At 43.2% G+C, this 25,845-nt stretch overlaps 2 protein-coding genes and 1 long non-coding RNA gene across 5 annotated transcripts in view; 2 read left to right on the top strand and 1 right to left on the bottom strand.

Moving 5' to 3' along the window:
* On the top strand, positions 1 to 6,474 carry LOC144196460 (sodium-dependent phosphate transport protein 2B-like). Its single transcript, XM_077716653.1, has 13 exons — positions 1 to 307; positions 989 to 1,042; positions 1,117 to 1,248; positions 1,768 to 1,896; positions 1,963 to 2,106; positions 2,284 to 2,395; positions 2,473 to 2,668; positions 3,083 to 3,178; positions 3,411 to 3,522; positions 4,036 to 4,203; positions 4,689 to 4,805; positions 5,108 to 5,232; positions 5,366 to 6,474. The coding sequence occupies exons 2-13, from the start codon at positions 997 to 999 to the stop codon at positions 5,900 to 5,902; spliced, it is 1,914 nt and encodes a 637-aa protein (XP_077572779.1). The 5' UTR covers positions 1 to 307; positions 989 to 996; the 3' UTR covers positions 5,903 to 6,474.
* Positions 1,518 to 13,108, bottom strand: LOC144196463 (uncharacterized). Its single transcript, XR_013326330.1, has 4 exons — positions 12,966 to 13,108; positions 11,036 to 11,093; positions 1,741 to 2,100; positions 1,518 to 1,659 (listed from the first exon to the last, which is right to left on the bottom strand). It is a non-coding gene; the product is annotated as an uncharacterized LOC144196463 (long non-coding RNA).
* Positions 11,269 to 25,845, top strand: part of LOC144196459 (cadherin-24-like) — a 24,018-nt gene continuing 9,441 nt past the window's right edge. The window contains exons 1-4 of one of the 3 annotated variants that reach the window (XM_077716651.1): positions 11,269 to 11,360; positions 12,969 to 13,060; positions 18,559 to 18,653; positions 23,800 to 24,067. In XM_077716651.1, the coding sequence (XP_077572777.1) occupies positions 23,849 to 24,067 (219 nt within the window). In that variant the 5' untranslated portion in view covers positions 11,269 to 11,360; positions 12,969 to 13,060; positions 18,559 to 18,653; positions 23,800 to 23,848. Of the gene's footprint in view, positions 11,361 to 12,504; positions 12,876 to 12,968; positions 13,061 to 18,558; positions 18,654 to 20,257; positions 20,492 to 23,799; positions 24,068 to 25,845 lie in introns of those variants that run through there. The other 2 variants (XM_077716650.1, XM_077716652.1) reach the window with 2 other exon arrangements.

The following is a 25,845-nucleotide window of genomic DNA, read 5'->3' on the forward strand; positions in this document are numbered from 1 at the left end:
AGTGCACACCCGCCAAAACTTTGATCATCTAAAATGACAAGGAAGGATTCCAAGCTTGCTCCCTTGAGGCCATCACGTGCCACCGTGTGGCGCCGTGTGGCGCCGTGCGTGTGAGTGCGCTAACCTTCGCCCTACGTGCGCGATGCGTGCGCGGCGGGGCTATAAGAGGAGGCCCCCGATCCGCCCCCTGCTCGCAGTAGCAGGTGCTCCAGGTGCGCTTTGGACAACACGGCCGGCCGGGCTGATAAGAAGACACGGCAGACGCGGGCGGGAATCATTCACTTAGAAGGATAACAACATCATCCAGGTGAGTAGTACACCCATACCTTCACATACGTAGAGTCATTTGAGTTAAATTTAGGTCAGGGTGTGTGTTGGTTGCTTGGTTGGCCGCTTTAACGTTAACTTGATTTCACGTTGGACCATTTTAGAATATTTAGTTTTTTTTAAATAAATGGATTTAAAAAAGTGGATTAAAAGGCCGGAATATTCCGTTTTTTATAGATCTAAAACAATGTTTATTTGAGCATTTTTTTAGATTTTACAAAATGATTTTTGAACAAAAAAGTGGATTAAAAGCCCTGAATATTCTGTTTTTTATAGATCTAAAAATATATATATATATTTGGGCCTTTTTATATATTTTTAGATTTTAAAAAATGATTTTTGAACTAAGAACACAGAAAAAAAATATTAAAAGATGACAATGATTGATTTAAAAGGGGAAAAATCAGGAAATTGAATATACACCAATTCTTAATTTGATCCTAAAACAGAAAGTGGGCACTCCTTTTTTACATTATCGGGCCGCACAAAATAATGCGGCGGGCCACATTTGGCCCCCTGGCCGCCACTTTGACACCAGTGCGTTAGTCAGTGCAAATGCTTTTTCGCTAATAGCTAAGGTTAGATGAAATGTATTTTTGAGTGTGTTTGCATCCTAATCTGAGTTCATTTCAATGTGTTTATGTTATGGTTTTTTTTGTAGATCCGACGATGGGTCCCAGACCGCAAGTGGGGACGCAATCCTCATCGGTTTTTGGTACGTCACCCCCAAAATGTAAAGGGATCCGTGGAAATGTAATTTGCTGATGTGGCTTCTTATTTTGAGGGCAGAAGACAACAATGGTAAGACGGAGGAAGGCATGTTAGCGTCCTACTCCACCGTGGACTTGGTGAAGGAGGAGCCCGGTGAGGACGATCCCTGGGACCTGCCCGAGCTCAAAGACGTGGGGGTCAAGTGGTCAGGTGAGATTTTAGCTTCAGGTGGGGGTCTTTTTTTTCAAGGGTTTTGTTCAGGGAGGTTTTTTGGGAGATTCTTTGGGAGATTTTTTAAGTATTCTGTTCAAATGTGAGTATTTTTGGTGAATTTTGGTGTTTTGTTGAGATGGGTGGTTTTGGTGAGATTTTTTTTTTACCAAATTTATGTTTGAATTATAGTATTTTTGGTGTTTTGTTCAAATGTGAGTACTTTTGGTGAGATTTTTTTCAAGTGTTTTAGTCGGTTATAGTGTTTTTTTTTTTTATAAAACATGGATTCTGGTCTTATTCTAGCCTTGACTTTTGGACAAAAACAAAATAAATATTATCACTCACCCCTCACTCATCTTGATTATCCTCGTCGAGGTTCACGGGGGTGCCGGAGCCCATCCCAGCTCACTACCAGATGGGAAATAAGCAACATGCAACCTTAGCACCAAAAAAAAAACAAATAAAAACTAAACAATGACACATTCTTACCATTTTTTCTACCTGATTTTCTTCCAGACTTGGACACCAAAGGGAAGATCTTGCGTGTGGTGACGGGCGTGGTCAAGCTGGCCTTGCTACTGGCTCTTCTCTACTTGTTCATCTGTTCGTTGGATGTCCTAAGCTCCGCCTTTCAGCTGGTGGGAGGTAAGAAATCGGGAAGCTCCTCCCCCTTTTCGTGTCCCCGACTACAGCGGTTGTTTGCGCTTGAAGGCAAAGCCGCGGGGGACATCTTCAAGGAGAACGCCATCCTGTCCAACCCGGTGGCCGGATTGGTCATCGGCGTGCTGGTGACGGTTTTGGTGCAGAGCTCCAGCACCTCCTCCTCCATCGTGGTCAGCATGGTGTCTTCTGGACGTGAGTAGAAGATTTTTGGGGGAGGTCTTAGCGTACCGTTTACGACAAATTAGCTCATCGTTTGGGAGAAATTGGACATTTGTGGGACGATATAGTTTTTTACTCGCATATAAGCCGCCCCCAAAATGTGAATTTTCACTGAAATATGAGGGTTTTTTTCCCCATTTTTTTGGACAGTTTTGGAAGTGCGGTCGGCCGTCCCCATCATCATGGGCGCCAACATCGGAACTTCGGTGACCAACACCATCGTGGCCATGATGCAGGCGGGCAACCGCAACGAGTTTCGCAGGTAGTAACCCTCCTTGAAGCCTGCCCCAAAATGGCCGCCCCGCGGAGCTTCTCAAAGACGACGGGCGTCCTTCCCAGGGCTTTCGCCGGCGCCACCGTGCACGACTTTTTCAACTGGCTCTCCGTGCTGGTCCTGCTGCCCCTGGAGGTGGCCACCAGGGTGCTGGAGCGCCTCACCCACCTCATCATTGGCTCCTTCAACATCGAGTCGGGCGAGGACGCGCCGGACCTCCTGAAGATCATCACCACCCCGCTCACCGACTCCATTATCGAGGTAGGGAGCGTCAATTAGTGTTAGCGTTAGCGGCCGCTTGAAGATTTCATCATCAAAATGTTTGAAAAGCCACTTGACTCCCAAAATGGATCCAAAATGGCTACAAAGTGGATCCAAAGTGGTTCCAAAGTGGTTCCAAAGTGGTTCCAAAGTGGTCCCAAAGTGGATCCAAAGTGGATCCAATGTGGTTCCAAAGTGGTTCCAAAGTGGCTACAAAGTGGCATCTAAGTGGATACAAAAGGGCTCCAATGTGGTTCCAAAGTGGATCCAAAGTGGTTCCAAAGTGGTTCCAAAGTGGCTTCAAAGTGGCTCCAAAATGGCTCCGAAATAGTTAAAGGAGAGTTAAAGAAGAATGTTGTTTGTGTGGAGATTTTTTTGAGAGTTTATAGTTTATAGTTAGTTTCTTCTTCTCAGCTGGACAAATCGGTCATCACGGCCATCGCCACCGGAGACCCGTCCGCCAGGAACAGGAGTCTCATCAAAATCTGGTGCAAGACGGAGACTAACATCGTAAGTTTCTATCACCATTCCCCAAACAAATGGACCAACCTGGATTTGAACCCAGGTCCACCAGCGCTAGGCCAACACGCTAACCACCTTTTTTTTTTCATTTTTTGTGTACTATCTCAGAGGGTTTTTAACCTGAATATTTTACATGTAGGAGCATTTGTAGATAGAGGAACTTCCATATATTAGGTAAACACTGATAAAAAATATATCTTTTTTTTTCCTTTCCCGAAAGACCTTCTGGAATGAAACGGTGGATTGGTGCCCAGCTGGCGTTGTTTGCTGGGAGGAGGGGAATCAAACCGTGGCCATGTTAAACAAGACCTGGACGGAAAACATTGAGAAATGTAAGTCAAGAAGTGATAAAGAAACAGGAGCTCACGGGGCCCCTCCCCCTCCACTTTTGGACAATGCCCACCTTTCTACTGGATCCTGATTGCAAATACTTGCTCAATGAGGCCATTCATGGACATCCAAGAAGCTAACCAACGCTAACCAGCGCTAACGTACAATAGCGCTTTATCCCAGTCCGGCTAAAAACGATGGAACTTAAGTCGCAAGCTAGGGGAGGCCATTTCGGGCTCGAGGGTTCGATCCCAGCTGGGTTTTGACTAATGGGAGTTTGCATTTTTACCCCTGGCTTGCGTGGGTTTTCTCCAGGTAGTCCGGTTTCCTTCCGGATACCCCAAAACATGCATGCTAAGCTAATTTAGCTCTCTAAATTGACCCATTATGAGCAAATGGACGTTTTTCTTAATGTCCCCTGCGATTGGCTGGCCAATGACTCAGGGTGCAGATTGTTGGGATAGGCTCCGGCACTCCCGCGAACCTTATGAAAACGTTTTCTTTTTGGCTGACAGGCGAGCACATCTTTGTGGACGCTAACCTTCCCGACTTGGCGGTGGGTCTGATTCTATTGGGGATGTCGCTCTTCATCCTGTGTTCCTGCCTCATCCTCATCGTCAAGCTGCTCAATTCCATGCTGAAAGGCCAGGTGGCGCTAGTCATCAAGAAGGTCCTCAACACAGGTTCGAGTTTGTCCACGTTTGTTCACGTTTGTCCACGTTTGTCCTTGTTTTGGGCCTGTTTGATAGTCGGCACATCTACTTTTGGTGGTGTTGCTTGATGAGCAAAGCAGGCAAAGAAATTCCTGACGTTCTAATCGTGTCGTATTTCGGGATTGGACCGATTTGCGACGGGAATGTTCGGGGACAAAAAGATGGCGCTAGCCGTTCAGATAAAGGAGTGTATCGACATCGACACTTGAAAATGACATTTTGGCTATTACTAAATGCCGATGCCGTGGCAGTTTCTAACCACTGGTGGTCAGACCCAAAATGGCCGCCCGCCACAAGACATTGGCATGGCAAGACACAAGATGGCCGTATATTTACTAGTTTATTTTTTACCAGAGCAAAAACAACATTGTCATCATTGTTTTTTAGTTGGATTGCTGCCATGGCATAAAATGGCGTTTTCAGCTCAGCCCGCCGGCTTTTATTTGGGTTTCCAGATTTCCCCTTCCCCTTCGGCTGGGTGACGGGCTACATCGCCATCGCCGTGGGAGCCGGCATGACCTTCATCGTCCAGAGCAGCTCCGTCTTCACATCCGCCATCACGCCACTGGTCGGTGAGTTTAGCCGTTAGCTCGTCTAATTGGGCCTCGAGAAGTTGGCAAAACTACATTCAGTCTTACTACCTTATGGTTTTCCTCCCCGGGGGTGCTGGAGTCTATCCAAGCTAACTATGGGCAGTGGGCGTGGCTCACCCGCCGGGTTGTCCTTTTGTTAGATTTGGATTAACCAGTGAGATGTCTTGAAAAATATAGCAGCGGCTTTTGACGGATTCCACTTAGGTCCCCCATTGGCCATTGAGGACCAAAGTTTGAGACCCCGCCCCCGTCTCTAACCCGAAATCCCCGTTTCCCGCCAGGTATCGGCGTCATCAGTCTGGAGCGCGCCTATCCGCTAACTCTGGGCTCCAACATCGGCACAACCACCACGGCCATTTTAGCGGCTATGGCTAGCCCGGGAGGAACGCTAGCCAACTCCCTACAGGTACAAGAGAAGAGCCGAATTCTGGCTCCTTAGTGTTTTTGCTCATCTGACTGATGAGCGGCTCTTTTATGTTTTGGCTCTTTTGACCGACTCCTTTGTGTTTGACTCTTCCGACTCCATTTCCACCCGTTAGATCGCACTCTGCCACTTCTTCTTCAACATCATGGGCATCCTCTTGTGGTACCCCATCCCCTTCACCCGCTTACCCATCCGTCTGGCCCGAGGGTTGGGCAACCGCACGGCGCAGTACCGCTGGTTCGCCGCCGTCTACCTGGTGGTCTGCTTCCTCCTCTTGCCCCTGGCCATCTTCGGCCTGTCCATGGCCGGCTGGCAAGTCCTGGTGGGCATCGGGGTGCCGGTCCTGGTCCTGGTGGTCTTCGTGGTGGTGGTCAACATCCTGCAGTCGCGTTGTCCCCGCTTCCTGCCGGGGATCCTGCGTACCTGGAACTTCCTGCCCGAGGCCTTGCGCTCCCTGGAACCCTGGGACCGGGTGGTGACGTCCTTCCTGGGGTGCTGTAACAACTACTGCTGCTGCATGTGCAAGTGCTGCAACTGCTGCGACTGCTGCCAGAAGGACCAATCGGAAAGCCAGGGGCGAGGCCGCAAGAGCCTGGAGCTCCGTCACGAACCGGTCTCGGACGCCGAGGTCATCCAAGGGACTCAACTTTAAGAACCTCGCCTTATGAAACCTGGGGGTTGTCCTGCACTGGCGCAGTTTAGACCAGGGGTGCCGGAGCATGGTCAGCGGGCCACCTTCAAGCCACAATCTCATGTGGGCGGGACCATTTTATTCCTGGTTTTGGGTACGTTTTTCTCACAGATTAGCTGCCTCCGCACATAAGCCACACCCCTAAAATGGTTGAATTATACAATTTCTCGCGTATAAGCCGCCCCCTGATTGACCATTTTCACTTCCATATTCATGGTCATTTTATTATGGTACTTCCGGCATTTACTGTTGATTTTGAGGAACTTTCTGGGATGTTTTTTTGTTGCTTTTGCTGGATTTAAAGGTTCCTACGAGCTGATTGGCTGCCATTGAAAGCACCGTTTCCAACCAATGGAAATGGAGCAAAATGCACTCCATCGCAAAACTGAAAAACTGCTGGTTCTGCGACGTGTTTGTCATTTTTTTTTATTGAATTATGTATGTTTAGTATGATTGAACTATAGAGGGCTCTAAACTAACACTGGATTTGTTTATGAAAAAAATGTTATATTTCCAGGTATGGATTTATTTGTGTATGAGAAATGATTTGATATCCTTGAATATTTAAGATATGATATTTGTGAATAAAAAAATTAACTTTTTTTTATTAAACTTTGACTGTTGCTATCTTCTTTTATGTTGTTTTTCTCAATCCTAATTGGATGTGAATACTGTCTTTTTTAGCCAATAAGGTGCATTTAAATATACGGTTAAAAAAAGGTTTGGCGATATCTGAAAAGCTTTAAAAAAACTGTTTCTTAATATATAAGTCACATGTGGGTGTCCACATTGTATGATGGGATATTTGTTAGCTTAGCATCGGTAGCTATTTTTGGGTTCCCGATACTTATTTGCTAACCGCTAATGTGCTAACAGACGATGCTAATGGTAGAGAAAAACTAAGTTGGTTATTTTGAGGGTAAATACTCAAAAGGGCGACTCAGAGGGGGGGGGGGGGGTGGTTAGCGCATTGGAGAAGTGGTTAGCATGTTGGGCTTACCGTTCTGGAGTCGTGGGTTCAATTCCAGGTGGGTTCTCAATGTGTGGAGTTGGCACGTTCTCCCCCGGCTTGCCTGTGTGGGTTTTTTCCCGGTACTCCAATTTCCTCCCACATCTGAAAAAAAAATGCAAGCTAGGCTAATTGTATGCTAATGCTCGTTCCTAGCGACAAGTGATTGGTTCTTTGTATCCTTTGATTTGGGGTGCCCCCTGCCTAGTACTAGTGAGCTGGGATAGGCTCCAGCACCCCCGATGAGCCTTGTGCGGATAAGCAGTTCAGAAAATGAACTAATACAGGTTTCTATTTTCATGGTTATTTTTAGTCTGAAAGTGCTTAAGTGCCAATATGAAAGTTAGATATTTTGAAGACATTTTTGGGGAGGGAAAGCTACAAAAATGTCTTATTTTGGAGGGGGAAAACAATTTTTTTTTTTTTTTTTTAGAATTTATGAGTGCAGATGGTCGCGCTCTATTTTGATAAGCGGTTGCCAACATGCACAGGTGGGATTGATAACACATTTATAGCTTTTCATATCTGATGTGCCTTTGAACGCAAAGTTTACGAGTGTCCTCTAGCACCCTCCGCGCATCTTCAGATCATCATTTGGTCCTCTTACATTTTTCTTTTTAGTCTGAGAAGAGATTTGGGGGATATTTATCAATTGCACTCATTGGAAAACAAAGAGTAGTGGGAGAATTTCAAAATAAAAGAACGGATACAGGAAATGTATTAACGTTTAAGGGGGATTGGGTTTTGTATTGTGAATATTTGGTATTTAGGAGCATTTGTAACTGTATTTTGAACGTCTTAGTAGCAAATATTTTCCATGTTCTATTATTTATTATTTTAATTCCTTCATTTTCATCTTAAATGGGTTTCATAACCTGAACAATGAAATTAAAAGTGCACTACAAATAGCATTTTCAGTTTTTATTTCACTTTTTACAGCGGTGCCTCTGCTTAACAGATGCTCTTGTATCTAGGCACCGCTGTAAAAAGTGAGGGAAAAAATGGTATTTGTAGTGCACTTTTAATTTCATTTTTAAAACAAATACATGTCTCAACTCGGCTGAACGGTGGACAAGTGGTTTGCCCTGCAGTCCTAAGAATGTGGGTTCAAGCCCCACCCTTGCGAGAGAGAATAATGGGTAAGTAGATCATACGTTTTTATTTATTCATCGGAGCCTTTTTAAAAATGTAAGCCATTTAGCTTGAAAGGCGGTTGCCACGACGACTTTCCGCCATGTTGAACTGAGCGAACCTGGCGTTTTACAAGCGAGTAAATTGAAAAGACGATCAAATAAACGCCACGCTATCGTGTTCACGCGGGATCGTCAAACAATAAAATGCGTCCACGTTTGCAACATGTTTTGACGGCGGCTAAATGCTAATAAAAAACTTATTGGATTTCCACGTCGCTCCAAAGTCAACGCGTGACTCATTCGCTGCCATTGACCAGTATAGATGTCCAATTTGTTGAAATGGGATGGTCAGGAGAACCTTTAGCATCGTCTGGAGATGGGAGATATGACATGGCAACCACGGGTCAAAATCTCTTGGAAATTATCACGTAGCGATAGCATCGGGCGAGTAAAAATAGATAAATGGACCACACACTTCAAACTGGATAGAACAGGGGGGTCAAACCATTTTAAATAGAATATTTCAATTTTTTTGTAATAAATGGATTAAAAAAACTCGATTAAAAGCCCTTAATATTCATTTTTTTATAGATCTAAAACAATGTTTGTTTTAATATATTTTTAGATTTTACAAAATGATTTTTGAACTAAAAACATGGATTAAAATGACAATTATTGATTTAAAAAGGGGAAAATCATGAAATTTAATATACATCTATACTCTTCATTTGAATTTGACATACGAGCTCGGTCCCGGAACGCTGTAAGCTTGTATCTCAAGGTATTACTGTACTAAATACTACGCTTAAACGTTTCGTGGAGCCATTTTTATTCAGAACGCAAATAAATTGACAGCCTATTTTCCATTTTGTTGATTTTGCTAAAAGAGCTGTTGCATCTACCGCATTGCTTATCCTCACAAGGGTCGCAGGGGGTGCTGGAGCCGATCCCAGCCAGCTATAGGCACCAGGCAGGGGAGGGCCATCTTCAATTGGTGGGCTCGAAAAAACAAAACAATCAATGACTCGTAGCTAGGATCAAGTTAGCGTACAATTAGCTTAGCATGCTAGCATGTGGGAGAACTGTGAGACCCGACATGCTAATGTTGCTTGGCTAATGTCTGGGTTTTGTCGGATGCCGCTTGCTAAAATGTCAAAATGAAGTCGACGAGGTTGATAGCATATTTCGCATTTTTTCTTCCATGTTGTTGCTTTGGCTAATGGCTAATGGCTAATGGGGTCACTGGTGGTCACCCGTGGTCAACATGGGAGGTCGCGTTGAGTTCAGCGTTTGCCTTCCAGACGGCTGAAATCCGTGTAAACGCGGCAACGTGAGCCGGTCAATGAACAACCCGGGAATTTTATCAACTTGCCTTTGTTTGCCGCAACATCCACAAAAAAATAGAGCGTGACTGACTGCAAGAAATGGAAAAATACTTTTGGTTCTGATTGGCTTGAGGAATTTAACATTTTTAACAATAACATCAATAAATCAGCCAATTCAAGATCATAACATAAAACAACATTTAGGTTGACTTCTTCTGCGATTGGCTGGCCACCGATACTGATATTGCTAACCGCGTATATGCTAACAGAAGATGCTAACACTTTTGTTTTGTTTTTGGGAAATATACTGGTATGGGCGATCTGAGTGGTTAGCGTGTCGGGCTCACAATTCTGGGGCCGTGGGTTCAATCCCCTTATCTGGTGTTGTTATGTTCTCCCCACCCTTTTGTGGGTTTTGTCCGGGTAGACTAGTTTCTTCCCAAAAATATCCCCCAACAAGCAGGGATAGGCTCTAGCACCACCCGCGACCCTTGTGAGGATAAGCGCTTCAGAAAATGAATGAAATTTGCATTTAGAGTTTTTCTTTTTACACAAAAAGCTAAAAAAATGACAGAAATAAACTGCTAAATGAAAAATAAATCTATTACCAACTTTTACTAATAAAATGGAAATAAAAATAAAATTCAGTCCTATCTCTACTTGCAATTGTTTTTTTTTTTTGTAAGTTGAACATTTTCTAAATGGAGACATTTGTAAGTAGAGGTATGGCTGTTGTTATAAAGTGGCTAAAAAAATAGTTATTTTCAGGTCAAAAATGCCTCAAAAAATGTTTATTTTGACAGTTAAAATATTGGCTTAATCATAAGTAATAATAAATATTCCCTTCCTTTGCCTGAAAGTTATGAAATTACTTTTCTCTCAAGTTTATTTGCATAAAGACTCAACTTTATCAAGACGTTTTAATTAAAATGTGTTGGATGGCCTTTCATTTTATTATATATGGTTATGTCATCCAAATAATTATCATTTAAGTGCTTTGAAGACAAGTTATTCAAATGCGGCAATAAGATTGACAGTAATTAGAATGAAAACAAAAAAAAGATGATTGCCTGATCAAAATGGGAAAATGTCACTTTCTAAGTTGACTTCTATAGAATTTTGCATAATTTGTGTTCTGTACTTAAGTGGAGGGCGTGCTTACTTATGATTACACAAGCAAAATGTCATCAAAAGTGTCATAAAAAGCCGCAACACGTGTTTTGTCACTAATGTTACGCTATCCGTGCTACTTTTGGAGTTATAATAAGATCATTAATGTTCTATATTTTTGAAAGTCAAAATAAATTGGACGTCAAGCACATTTTTCCACATTTTTGGGGTCATAACGGTCACCAAATTTTAATCTGGGCAGCCAAAAAGTGTTTTTTTAAAGTTAAATTAAAACCAAAACGTCATTAAAAATCATATTTTTTTCCAATAGCACATTTAAAAACAAAGCAATACAAAGTGAAAAACATTTTTAAAATGCTAATAAATCAGTAAGACGATTAAAAACAGAAACTCTTAAAACCATGAAAGCTTAAAGTGACTCATTTAGAAGTACAAAAGGTTTTGAATGACATATTATTGGATTTGTGACACAATGAATCAATTCCAATGCACTTACTTTTGTTATGTTTCCAATGAGGAAAACAGTCTGCCTGATGGAAGAGAAACACCTCCATCTAGTGGCAATAAAAGCAACAGCAAGAGTTTCAATGACAACAGCAAAGGGGAAAAAAAGAATGAAAATCATATTGTGGCATTCCGGAAATAGCAAAAGCCCTTTTAATGTCTTATTCATTAATCGCGACCCATTTGCAATGACACATATTTCAATAATTTAACGACGGAATGATCGAAGGAGGTCAAACGTCTGAAAACATTTTATAAATAAACTTCTTTCCACAAAATCCTCGCTTGCCGCGACCGGTTTGGACTGGAAAAGACGGGTAAACCTTCATTTTTTCTACTTTTCATTCAAAAAATATTTTTTTCATGTGTTTAAATGAAACAATTGTACAGTAAATCAACATTTCAGCTCTTAATTTTCTCAAATTTATTTTTCCCAAATATCTCACCAAAAAATTATTTACATCATTTATTTTTTTAAATATCGTTTACATATACGTACAATAGGGATGGAAAAAATAACAGATGACTGTGGCTATGAACTGTTATTAATAATAACAACAATAATCCCAATAAAAAGCGGTCACAATGAAACTTCCTGTTTTTATAGCGGCGACGGCTGCCTTTAATTAAGTTTATCGCCAGGCGATGCGATTACGCCTGAGTAAATCCGTCACCCCCGGGCTAATAAATGTGACCGCCGTAATGAGAAAATGGCGGTGGCGTTGATAAAAAAAAATAAAATATCTCTTGCCAATCGGAATAAATCAGCACCATTGACGGATATAAACGTCCAATTAATCTTGGGAAAAATACATCATTCTTTTTGTGTACCACTCGGGTGTCCATGGGGGTGCTGGAGCCATCCCAGGCAACTGGTCAAGATTTAAAACAGACTCACTGACCAAAAATATATGACTTAAGGACCAGAAAAACTGGGAAAAAAACAACAAATCACTCTGTATTAACGTTATCTGACATTGTTTCCTCCGCTCAATTTTGACTGGTTCACCTAGATGTCAATCAAAAAATTGCTATGACAACCTACCTTCAAATTTCATCCTAACAAGGACACAACCGACTTGCGTGACCCTTTTATAAGCCATTTATTTAACCAATTTCTTCCCTTCGACGGCACAAGACGTCCAATCCATCTTATCTAAAGCATTCGCCCCTCCCAATCAAAAAGATTGGACACCTTGCACCGTCAATGGCATTAAAAGATTTATTTTCACATCCAGTCTCCACATTTTAAATGAAAAGGACGTTTAAATCATGTCGCGTACAAATAAACGTCACAAGTACACATAGATATCTATATAGTAGAATAGCAGACTGACCTAGCAGATTCATCAAAAAATCCCCTTTGCATTCTGTACACTACTCTATACTACTCTATATGTTAAGAGCATATTATAGTTACTTTAAAACGAATGACGTAGCGTGACAATAGTACGCAAGTGATTGAAATTAGCCGCACATTTTCAACTCTACAGTAGATAGCATACTACGCACTTAGAATGCATCTGATAGCGTAGCAATTAACCGCTCGCTAGCATACTATGCACCTGCGACTAGTGGTAGCCTAATGCTAATCGCTCATTAAGCATGATATTTACACAACAACGATAGTTTAACCCCCGACACGGATATTCGACGCGTCTATAAGTCTGGTTAGTTTTTGTGAATACTTGAAGAAGACGTAGTTTAGCAAAATAACGTGTTCGAACACGGTTTAGCATGATGGCTAAGTACATGACTTTGCATAAAGAGTTCAGCACGATGACCAAAGCTCTTCACCTAAAAAAATACGGAACCCGTCTTGGTCCTAACAAGTAAGAAGCTGTTTGGACAGCCATTTCAGTTATATTACTAGTGTTTTTGTTTTATATATGCTTTAAGGCTAAATATATAACTTTGCTTACCAGAGCTCAACATGGCGACCGCAGCTCTTCACGTCCAAAAAGAAAGACACATCAAAAAAGAAAGACACGACTTGGTCCTAACAACGAAGAAACCGGTAAGACATGGATTTCAATTCGATTAACATTGTTTTATATGCTTAAGGTTCGCTTAGATAATTTATGACGCTCACAGAAAAAAAAGTTTTAAAATGTAGTCATAGTAGACAAGAGTTCTGTCATTCTCACGGTTGCCACCAGGAGGCAGTATATGCTCCAAAAACTATCAATACAAATAAATGCAACACTTCAAAACAAAGCAATACAATGACAATTAAACGATTAAAACAAGTTGCAAAAATGCATCGAAAGCTTATTTTTAAGAATGAAATCGACATTTAAATCTCTACAAGAACCCTTTGCGTAACAAAAAAAAGCTTTATTGGCAATCCCTCATTTCAATGCGACACGCCGAATTTAGTCGTTTGAAAACTTTCCGTTTAGCATTGAGGGAAATCAAATTGCAAATGAAGGCTCGCCGCCGCAATTTTGATTTCCCCACGCACGCCACGAATTTCCAAGGTAAGACGTTTCCCTCAAACATTTTTTTTATACATCCGTCCCCGACGGTTTGCCCACCCGAACGCTTTGGGACGCTAATTGAGCCCCCGAGCTAGGCGACGGCGGGAAAGTGCTATTCACGAGACGGCGAACAGATTGATGAGCGCGCCGGCCAGGAAGGCGAACGTATTTTCTCGTGGGCCCCCCGAAGGAACCGGCATCAATCAGCCAATCAATAAGTGCCGTGGCCCACAAAAAAATAAAAGAGAAGCGTGGCAACAACCGGGAGGCGCGGCCAACATTGAACGTTTCATTTGAGCTTTTTTAAATGGACTCCAAACGCTTTCGAGACGTTCCAGTGCGACGGAAATCCGATTTGCTAAAAAGCCATTTGATGTAAAAAAAAAAGCCTCGTTTTGGTTCTAATGTTGTTGTTTACAGAGACGGTTGGAACTAATTTTGCGATCTGGCCAATAACAATGTGTCGTATCTTTCGGTGTCAAAGTGGCGGGCCGGGGGCCAAATCTGGTCCGCCGCATCATTTTGTGCGGCCCGGGAAAGTCAATCATGACTTTCTGTTTTAGGATCAAATTAAATTGAAAAGTATAGATGTAAATTAAATTTCCTGATTTTACCCCGTTTTAAATCAATAATTGTAGTTTTTTAGTCCATTTTTTCAGTATTAAGTCATTTTGTAAAATCTAAAAATGTATTTTAAAAAAGCTAAAATGAACATTGTTTTAGATCTATAGAAAACTGAATATTCGAGGCTTTTAATCCAGGTCTACTAATCCATTTATTTAAAAAAATATTCTATCTAAAATGGTCCGGCCCACATAAAATGGAGTTGACGTTAATGCGGCCCGCCAAGCAAGCAAGCCGAGTCTGATAGCGTTCTGCGTAAAGCATCTGGCGCCGTTTCCCCCCTCGGAATATCCAAGGGAAACATTTAGGACATGAAAGTCGGGCTCCGTATCGCCGATGACACGGCGCAAGTGTTTTTTTTTACGGCAATTCTCCTCGCCGCTTGCGCGCAGATGTCCATTTGCGCTTTGCCCCGCTAGCGCTACGCTTCTTTTTGCTAGCACAGTGGGTGTCCCAGTCACGTTTGCGGCGGGCCACCTGGCTTTTATCCTCCGCCACGCCGCCAAGCGTTAAACCATTCATGACTTGACACTTTCCTGACATTATATATATATATATATCCATTAATATGTATTTTCCCCCTTCCTGAAACAAATTAAACTCCCACAAAACATGAATTATTCATTATATTCAATAACCTACCATGATGTCAAATCCCACATAAAGTTATAATACACCATCTCCCTGTAGTTTGTAGTTTTTGATTTGAAATAAATAAATAGATAAAAAAAAACTGGAATAGGTATCAAGTGGCAAGTGTTAAGAAAGGGGGCGGAGCTTCATGGGGATGTCATGTTTTTCTTTGCTGTGGAAAATCTGCATCTTAACACACAGGCGCATAAACACACATAAACACACACGTATTTGCGAGCGCACCCGCTGTTCTAAAAGCCATCAAGTTGTTATTTAAGCCAGCTGTCGTCAGCCTTTAATAGTCATCATGAAAGGACAGCTTATCTTGCAATTAAGTGCATTAAGTGCACAGCCTTTTTGCCAAGCTCCATTTACATATGCACTTGACGCCACAAACATCTGTTTCTCACATCCCGCATTTCCCGCTAAATACGGAACCGGCGTCTTTTATTTTGGAGGGCATTTTTGCATTTCCTAAGTAGGATTTTTTTCCAGATCTTAAGGGCTAATTTTCCCATTGACATTTTTTATATATAACCTGAGATGAAGCAAAAAAAAAAATAGCATTTGGGTCATTCATTTGCCATTTTTAATATAATAGGGAGTAGAAATGGGTTACTTTGGAGGGAAAATTATACTGAATGCATCAAAAGCACATTATTAGGATCAATTAGTTCATACACTTATTGTTGTTTGTCAAATTCAACCATTTTAAGGCAGTTTTAAGGTGGCGGCTTATACGGGAGAGATTGTCAAATTCAACCATTTTAAGGCCATTTTAGGGTGTGGCTTATATATGGGGAGGCGGATAATATGCGAGAAAATACGGTGATAGTAATTCAGTCAGTTTTGAAGACCAATCCCCCCCTCCCCCGAGTCTAAACGGATTGGACGCCAGGCTCCTTCAATACGAGACGGGCCGTTTATTGTTGTCAACGGCGCTCAACGATTTTCGGTAAACGCCGGAGCGTCCGCCGCCGATCCCGCGACGGCCTTTATGTCAGCCGCCCGTGAATGACGACGCCTCCTCTCGCAAAAAGCTACGACGTCGGTCCATTTGGGCGGCGGAGAGCCGCCAGATTGATGATAGACGCGCCGGTCGCTTTCCTCCATCTCGCAAAACTCACATCATCGCTCACGGCACCCCGAGCCGGAGTCCGCCATCGCCCGGTGACGGAGCTCGGCGGACGGCGTCCGGGTGACGGATGGTGGCGAGGGGGGAGGGACGGCGAGGCGCCCGATTAAAAATGAGCGACTATAAAAATGTGGCCAGAAGATGTTGGAAAAAAGTGGAAACACGTTGAAATGCCGCTGCCTGAAAGCCGAGATATCCCGCAAGTGCCCCGAAACGAACAGGAAGTGACCTCACAATGACCCAAAAGCAACAGAAAGCGACTAGTGATATGATAGTGATGCAGAAATCCAAAATAAGTATTAGAAAATGACCTGAAAATGCACCAAAATCAGCAAGTGTCCCAAAAGTGGGCAAAAATGAACAGGAAGTGACCCGAAAGTGGCCAAAAATCATCAGGAAGTGACCCAAAAGAGACCAAAAATCAACAGGAAGTGACTGAGTCACAAACGCTGCCACCTGAAAGCGGAGATATTATGCCGGCCCAAGGTTATCCCGTAAGTGCTCCGAAACCAACAGGAAGTGACCTCACAATTACCCAAAAGCAACAGGAAGTTACCCAAAAAATGACCCAAAAGCACCAGGTAGTGACCGGTGACCTGAAAGTGATGTAGAAATGACCTGAAATCTAAATATTCGAAAATTGCCTGAAAATGCACCAAAATCAACAGGAAGTGACCTCATAATGACCCAAAATCAACAGGAAGTGACCCCAAAAAATCAACTGGAAGAGGGTTTTCAAAATGAATTTCCCTTTTACAAACTACAGCAACGTCAGCGAGCTAAGCTAATGCTAACTTTTTAATGGACCCCCTACGCTAGTGACCAAAAGACCTATCGTAATGATTTGAATAATGTAGTTTTTTTATGGGATTTTCCAGTACAAATATGCCCTAAAAGGAGCCGGCAGGCCCCGACGTAGCGCGGCAAAAAATGTGTGTCCGCCTTCCGGACGGAGCTGGCGAAACGTGCTATGACAAGTTTTCAGCAAATAATAAATTAATGAAGAGCCCTGGCAGATGCCTGCTTGCCTGCGGGCAGGCGACTGTGTTTGTCATCCCGTTGCATCGCGTGTACACATCGCCGCTGCCTTCCGTAAAGAGCCTTGTTTGCGCCCACCACAAAACCCTCTTTATCTAAAAAAAAAAAGAAAACAAAAAAAGGCTGGCTCCGCCCCCCCATTTGGATTTTGGCGATTCCGTCACGCCGCGGCGGCTAATGACCTTTTCGCTCATTTATTCCAAGAACTGAGAGAACGCTCAAAGACGTGCGGGCTAAATTGAAAATTCTAATTGTGTTATTTGCGCACTATAAAAAATGTATCTTTTTTTTCAATTTATTCATGGAAAAAATGTGTATATATGTCATCTGAATATTAGTGGTGTATGTACAAGAGATTGTTGGAAATCATTCTTGAATTAATCACAAATAAATATGCATAATTAGTGTTCTTGTTTGAGCCTGTAGAGGGAGCCAATGTTCCAACCGACTTTAATAGCATACTATTTGTGACATAAAACAATAAAAAAGTGTCAGAAGATTTTTATAAAATGATTTCCTGATTACACTTATTTCAGGCCCCGCCCACAAAAAAATCTCGAAACAGAAAATGATGTACGCAGAATGAGTTGCAGATTTTCGCGTTCTACTAGCATGCTAGCATGCTAGCCACAGGCTTTGCTTTCTGTTGTATTCTTGCTGTTTCTGCGGCATGCTAGCATGTTAGCCATAGGCTTTCTGTTGTATTGCTGTTTTCGTGGCATGCTAGCACACTAGCCATAGTCTTTCTGTTGTATTTTTGCTGTTTGATTGTTCAGGCTAGCACTAAACTAAGCTAAAGATGAGCGTTTTGCTTCATTTCCCAACCACCCACTCCAATGGCTAGGCTAACGGCAAAGCTTTGGTCCAACGGCGACGGGATTGCTTACTAAACCCTTTGTAAGACGCTTTTGTTTCCGCAAAGAAATCATATTACAATCCCCCGTATAAACAAACCGTCCCCGAGATCTCTCGACCTTTGGTCCGGGATTAACCAACCGCTAATCCGCGCGGATTAGCGGCAAGTCAAGACTCCTCGCTTTCGCTACGGGGCGCCCATAGCCGCCAATGTTCGACGCCGCCCGATGTGTCGGGGCGTCATTCACCCCCGCTTGGCCCCCATCGGGATTCCCGCGCCGCCTCGCTATCCGCTAGCCTTGATGGCGGTAATAAGGCGGGCGAGCTAGCGGAGCGCGGCGGCGGGACATAAATTGTGGGGGAAAACGCTCACTTCATTAAAAGTATTCCACCAGCCGGGAATTAAAAATCCCATCAAAGAAGTGTGAAGCCGCGGAGACGAATTACACGCGGGTGTAAAACGCCGGCCAGCGGTAAAATTCCAGAGTTGTTTGGCGCGCCCTTGAATAACGACTCCCGCTCGGCCGGCAAACTCTGCCGGCCGGGCCTCCGTGTCCGCGTCGACGTCGGCCAACGGCGCCCAAAATGATCGTCAAAAAATGCGGGTATTTCACTATTTGGGTGACCTCACAAAACTTTACAAAATATTGATTAAAATCGCGATTTTGGCGAGACAGCAATTAGCGTGAGTCGGGAAATCGCTATTCTACGATATTCATTCGTTTTCTGAACTGCTTTTATCCTCACCAGGGTCGCAGGGGGTGCTGGAGCTGACTACAAGTACCTGAATCGATGGCCAGCCAATCACAGGGCACGATACAGACAGACAACCAATCATACCTAAGGTAGGCAATTTAGAGTATTTAACTAGCTAGCCTAGCTAGCATGTTTTTTGGAACGCGAGTTCATTCATTTTTCCTCCTGCATATCCTCACAAGAGTTGCGGGGGGTTTAAAAAAAAATGATTAGCAAGAGTAGTCCGTCACGTGGCCCACACCTGGGATCGAACCGTCGACTCAAAACCGCTAGGCCAATGTGCAAGCCACTTACCCACCGTTCCTCCAATATTATACTATATAATTTTTAAATTTTTAAAATCTTTTATTAATTAAAGAGTATTCCATTGTGTGGCAGACATTTGAAACTTTTGTCAGAGAGTGAAAACAATTTGAAATGAGCAAAGAATCATTTGTGGGCGATTGTTGCATTGTTTTTAGCGTTTAGTAATTAACATTTGGAATTTGACTCTTGAGTATGACTATTGATTGGCCCACTCTTGTAAATTGGAAAAGTGGCGGCTTGCTCCGCTCTTATAATGCAATTGATGCATTATTGATAAGACGTATAATTGCAATGTGATTGTGGCTTGATCATGCCATTGATATTCAAACCAAAACACTTCACTAATGTTCATTTTCTGCCATCTTTCCCACTTTAAATGGAGTGCTCTGTCAATGCCTGTCTTTTTCTAGTCTTATTTTTTTGCAAGAATTTGTGAGTGCCCATTGCCCAGCTGTTTGTAATTGGGTCATCAACCATTGTCTGTCTCTTTAAAACCTGTGTATCCGTACATTTTTGCTGCGTATTGGTCAGTTCTCTAGTTCTCTGTCCTTTTTGCATTGGTCAAGGGTATCAGACTCGGGTTGGTTCGCGGGGGCGCATTAACGTCAACTCCATTTTATGCGGGCCTCCAATTTAGATATATATATATTTTTAATAAATGCATTAAAATAACTGGATTATAAGCCCTGAATATTCCGTTTTCATTGATCTAAAATCTATTTGAGCGTTTTTGTTATTTATTTTTAGATTTTACAAAATGATTTTTGAACTAAAAACAGAAAAAATGGATTAAAAAATGACAATATTTGTTTTAAAAGGGGGAAAATCAGGAAATGTAATATACATCTATATCTATCATTTTAATTTGATCTCAAAGCAGAAAGTCGACACTCATCATTGACTTTCTTGGGCCGCACAAGATGATGCGGCGGGCCACATTTGGCCCCCGGGCCGCCACTTTAACAACTGTAATCTCTAGTTTCTATATTGGGGGCGGAGTTTGTGCGGGTTGAGGTGGGGGGGATAATTGGCAAAAAGAATTAGCACCGCCTCTGTCTGGAATCAAGTCCGAACCAAAGACCTCAATACCAAAAAAAAGCGTCTTTTTCAAAGTGAACTGGGTTCAAACCCCGCTGAGTGCATGCGAGATATGTTTAGCGACGCGTCCCCCCGCACCCCCGCCCCTCCCCTTAAATGCTCGGGAAAGCGTTCTTCCTCAAAAATAGCAAGCTTTTAGAGCTTCTCCCGCACGCCGACGACTAATGGAGGGAAAAGACGAGCCAACGCGCCACGGACCGACGGACGCACCGACCGGGGAAAGAGAGCGAGATGCCAAAATGAGAGGGAGGGATGGAGGGAGGGAGGGAGAGAGGGGGGAAGGCTGGAAGACCGGGTGAAAGGGACAGACCTCACGTCCAGCTCATATCCAGCTCGCCGTCTTACGCTGAGCGCCGGACGGATAAATACGTCCATTTAGCGCTACTATAAGTATATCTTTTTTTACATTTTTCAATCGATTTTTATTTTGATTTTTTTTGTTGCCACGTGCACGCCGGTCAACGTGGTCATCGCACGCGTAGCATCACCCGCAGGCGTCCAAACGCCGGCAGCGTAAGATCAAGTAGGTCACTTTATATATTTCATGGGATAGCCATCATTATTATTGTTTTTATGATTATTATGATGATTATTATGATCTGGTCCAGGCGGGCTCTTAATGAGACAAGGTTGCGCTGCGGGCTCTTTTACTGCCTTGCTCCGCTAACTTGGTGAGCACTAACGAGGACAGCCAGATGTGCGTGCCGGTTTGTGTGTGTGTGGGTGTGTGTGGGTATGTTGTGTGTGTGGGTAAGTTTGTGTGTGTGTGTGTGTGTGTATGTTGTGTGTGATAATTTTGTGCAAAATGTGCGCTTGCTTTACAGTCAGTTTTTTTGGGAAAGGTAAGCAGGAAATTCACATTTTTAGATCACTGTAGAAGGGTTGCGTTGTTTTGAAAATGTGTACTTTTTTGCTTTGTTTTGTACGCTTAACCTGCACTATATTGACTTTGGGTTCCTTTAAGGTTCCTTATTCATTCCGCCATTTGTTGAGTGCATTCAACTCAAAGTCCCGGGGTCGAGGGTTCAATTCCAGGTGGCTTCTCACTGTGTGTCATCTGCATCTTCTCCTTGGACATCCCAAAAGCATACAAGCTAAGCTAATTGTCTGCTAATTTGTCCCCAGTCATGAGTCTGATTGGTTGCTACAAACAACCAATCCCTTGTAGCTAGGAACAAGTTAGCATCCAATTAGCCTAGCATGCACATTTCTGGAATGTAGGAGGAAACCCACACAGGTCTACTTGCCTGGATTTGAACCCGAAACCTCAAGACTGCGAGCCCGTGGCGCTAACCACTCCCACACCGTGCTGCCAAAAAATAGCAAAATCTAACGGGACGTTGTCCAACTTCACGGGCGAGATGTCCCCGCCCCCCCCCCTCTCCCCATTTGGGAGTGGGGTCAAAGGTCGCTGACGGGGACACCTCACGAGACGAGCCGGATTTTAGCACCCCCAACGCCTGCGGTGCACTCGGACCATTAACCCGATTCGTTCCGGCCGGTGACCCCATCTCGGGCTTTTCTATTTTTACGGATGGAAAAAGTGAGCGTTAGCGTAGCAAAGTGCGAGCGGGAACAACCATTTGCCATTTGGAGTCATGTCGCCACTCAAATGGCGCTTTTAGCCAGTCGGCCAATGACACAAAAGCCACCAGATAAGCCCTGCTCAAAAAGCACAATGGAGAGAGACAAAAGTGCTTGAGGAGAGATGCACTTTCCTCGCGCGCCAAGCCTTCTCTCAGGGTTAAAAAGAGGCTTTGACGTCGCTTAGCGCCCGACGTTACATACGGATGATGATAAACGGTGTCACAATTGCGCTAATCCGCCAGGAAAAGCGGCTCCTTACGAGGGAAGGCCGCTCAAAATGGAAAAGACGCCCTGAAAAAAGAGCCAAAGCCTATTTGGCAACTTAACTAGGGGGGTTTGGCCCACATTTTATGCATGTAGATCATATGTTTTAAACCCCAAAAAGTATTCCAAAGTATGTTGTGGTTGGTGACTCGACTTGGGAAAGGAATTGTCATTTTGGTACCAAAAAAATGACCAAATAATCCAAGGGTGCCGGACCATTTTAGATGGAATATTTAGATTTTTTTTTTTTATAAGTGGATTAAAAGATCAGTTTTTCATCAATATAAAACAATGTTTATTTGAGCTTTTTTTAAATATATTTTTTGATTTTACAAGATGTTTTTGAACTAAAAACCTCAGAATAATTGATTAAAAATGACAATTATTGATTAAAAAGGGGGAAAATCAGGAAGTTTAATATACATCTATAGTCATTATTTTAATTTTCATCCTAAAAGGGAAGTCAGCACTAATGATGGACTTTCCCGGGCCGCACAAAATGAGTCGGCGGGCCACATTTGGCCCCCGGGCCGCCACTTTGAAACACTTAAAAAATTAGCAACAATGTTGCGATACGCTCATTAGCGCTAGCATTTGAAACGCTTCATTTCACCCCGCTTGACTGAAGTGACGGGGGTGCCGTGGCACGGTGGCAATCCTGTTTTACCACGTCACGGGAAGAAAAAAAAGCCACCTGGGCCTCATTTGCATGTAAATGGCTCAAAGCGCATTTGTTTACCCTCGGTTATTATTGGCTGCGCGTTTTAGCCGCTGCCGCGTGGCGGAATCTACGCGTTGGGATCTGTTTGCACGCCGCCGCGATAACGCCCCGCCGCCCACCACGCGTGAGCGCCACGGGGGAGATAACGCATGCCGGAAAATTGGGTGGAGGTGCTCCGATTCAGGGGGGGAGAGGTCACCCGGAACCCCCCCCCCCCCCCCCCCCCCAAAAAAAAAAAAAACGGAAAACTCACTTTTTGGGAAGAGTTACCGTGACAAAAAAGATTTTAAAAGTCATTGTTTTCAATGCAGGTGACACGGTGGAGCAGTGGTTCGTGAATCCGCCTCGCAGTTCTGGGGTTTTGGGTTCGAATCCAAGTCAATCCACTGTTGTGTAGGTTGCATGTTCTCTGTATACCAAATTCCCCGCCTTGTCCCTGAAAGTCAGCTGTGATAAGCTCCAGCACCCCCCTCGGACTCTAGTTATGGATAAAGCAGTTCAGAAAACGAATGAATTCATGTTTTTAGTGGGTGGTTAGAACGTGGGTTTTGCGGTTCTTGGGTCGAGAGTTCAATCCCAGGTGGCCCTGTGCAGTGTGTGTTGATTGGCTGTCGTCTAATTCAGAATGTCTTTCGCCTGGTGTCTGGGATGAGCTCCGGCACCTCCGTGAATAAAAAAGAAAGTATTTATATCTTATTTTTAAAACCATTTTTAATGGATAGACATGGTATACATATATGTATGTATGGTGTTGGAAATGTGCTTTTTTTCCACAAACGTGCTGGGTGGGCGGGGATTACAGGATCTGCGTTCTGATTGGTTAAGTTCACTGCTCTGTTTGGCCCCGCTTGTCCTTTTTCCAGTATTTTATTTTTTTTACTCCATTTATGACGATAGCCCCATGTCTATAAAAGTGACCGAATCCGATTTTGATGTATTTTTATTTAGTGCAGGCAGATATGCGAGGCCATTCCCGACACTATCAACAACAAAAAAAAGGATGAAAACTTTCAACAACCATTTCCACCACTGGATTTTTTTTATTTTTTTATTCTCCAATCTTTTTTTGCCAGTTAAAAAAAAGCCATTTTTTTACTTGTCACCGTTACTCATCATTTCTGCCACTGGAACCCTCCACCCCAGAATTGCCAGCCTAACGCTATTGACAGCGTCAAAATTTCTGACTCCGCCCAGAATTTGGGTCATTTGAATGTATTTGAGTTTTTCCTAAATAACCTTGTTTTTTTCCCCCCTTTCAGAATACCCGAGGACGGACGGCATGGATAGGACGCCATCGAAAGCCCAGTCATGAGACGACTGGTCGTCTTTCTCCTTTTTTGGGGCGTGGCCTGGCCGGACGTGGCGGGAAAGCCGCCTTTTCAAGGACTGAGCGTCCCGGGGAGCTCCGCCCATCCTCGGGTCCACTACGGGATGGCTCCGCCTTCTCGGCGCAAGAGGAGCTGGCTGTGGAACCAGTTCTTCGTCATCGAGGAGTACCGAGGACCGGAACCCGTGCTCATTGGACGGGTGAGTAAGATGTGTCCAATCCACTTGTCAACGTCCAATCAGCCTTTTTGGAATGTATTTACACAAAAAATCTTTAGTATTTTCTCTTCCATTTTTATGCTTTCCATATATTAGTTGTTTTTTAGGTGATTTTTAGTAGTAGTAATATATCTTCAATTTATTTCTGAATATTCGGAGCCCCCCTGGCTGCACGAAGCCCCTCCCCTATCTAAGCCCCTCCCCCCTAAACAAATGTGTTTTGATAACTTTGCACAAAGATTTTTTTAAAAAAAAAAGCCGTCTCCAAAATGTCTTCCCTCCGTGGCGCCTCCAGATAAGAATGGAATTGACGTTTTTACGTGGCTTTAAAATCCGTGGGGGGCGGGGCCTAGTTATAGTATTCCACTTTTGTTTAGCAGGGGCTGGAAATGCGTCCTGCCGTCCCTCCTGCCGTCCGTCTGTCCTATGCGGCGCATACGCACGTCTAAGAGCCCGTGGGGGGCTTTGCTGGAAAAAACGAGGTTGCCAGATATGAGAAAAAAGAAATGTATATATTTATATAAATGAAATATCGCTTATCAAGCAAACTGTCGGCTGCGCTAGTCTGACTTTTTTTTTCTTTTTTAATCCGCAACGTTATCCGCCGCTGCAGATGTACTTTGCTTTTATGTTGAACGCCGCTCACAAAGGACATTTAAAGGGGACGCCGCCATTGACGGATATAAACGTCTAAAAATATTACCTTATTTTATTTCATGGATTTGACATTTTTTTAGGTTGTTTTGGTCCTTGAATTTTTGTTTCGAGGAATAAAGAAATAAATTAAAGAGTAAAAAAATACAATTAAAATAATAAATTAATTAAAATCAAATAAAAATAAAAAATAAAAATAATTAAAATTATATTTTTTAAACATGATGTAGACATGAATTAAAAGAAATAACAATAATAATTTAAATAATATTCTTTAAACAAATAATGTAGAAATAGAATAAATAATAATCATTATTAAAATAATATTTTTTTAAACAAATGATGTAGATATGAAACTAAATAAATAATGTTTAAAATAATATATTTTAAACATAAAACTCTACTACTACCTGGGCTTGCGTGGGCTTTCTCTGGGTACTCTGCTTTTCAAAAACATGCATGCTAGGCTAACTGGATGCTAACTTAGGCCTACCTAGTTCGCCGGGCTGTGATCCGGCACCCCCTGCGACCTTTCCGAGAAAATTCCCAAGTCGCTTTTGAAGGACATCCCATAATAGGGGGTCCTTCCGTATGACTGTCCGCTAAATATGCGGAGGGAGGCTCGTGAGTAAGCCTGGTGAGATTAAAAGGAGCGCACGCGGCACCCCCGGGGCGGAAGGACGAGCGGCCGAGCGGTTTGAGGATCCCGGTCGGAACGCTGACTAATCTGTTGGCACGCGCTCGCCCGCCCGCCCGGCAATTTATTTCCTTATTATAATACGTATCTTGCTCAGAATAAAAAAAAGACTCATCCAGTGTGGAATTTCAATGACAAATATTGATATATTTTTCATTTTCTGAAGCACGCTTTGATAACCAAAGTCACTTGGGAGAGGGCTACGGCACCCCCACCACTCTTGTGAGGATAAAGCAGTTGAGAAAATGAATACATATAATTATATATGTTGTATATTGTTTGTTGTCAGATTTTTTCAAGCGTGCGCGTTAATGAGTTAGCGCCAAGCTAACGAGCGCCCGTTAGCACCTGGCGCCGCGGCTTTGTTAATTGGCCGACCGAGCACGTCACGCAATCGGCTTTCTGTGCG

This window comes from Stigmatopora nigra, chromosome 5 (genome assembly GCF_051989575.1).
Source record: "Stigmatopora nigra isolate UIUO_SnigA chromosome 5, RoL_Snig_1.1, whole genome shotgun sequence".
Classification (NCBI taxonomy): Eukaryota; Metazoa; Chordata; class Actinopteri; order Syngnathiformes; family Syngnathidae; genus Stigmatopora; species Stigmatopora nigra.

Coding starts and splice junctions, on each gene's coding strand:
- LOC144196460 (XM_077716653.1), top strand. CDS start 997: ATGGGTCCCAGACCGCAAGTGGGGACGCAATCCTCATCGGTTTTTG. Junction 3,523..4,035: donor GACGGAAAACATTGAGAAAT/GTAAGTCAAGAA, acceptor TTTGGCTGACAG/GCGAGCACATCTTTGTGGAC. Junction 4,806..5,107: donor CGCCATCACGCCACTGGTCG/GTGAGTTTAGCC, acceptor GTTTCCCGCCAG/GTATCGGCGTCATCAGTCTG.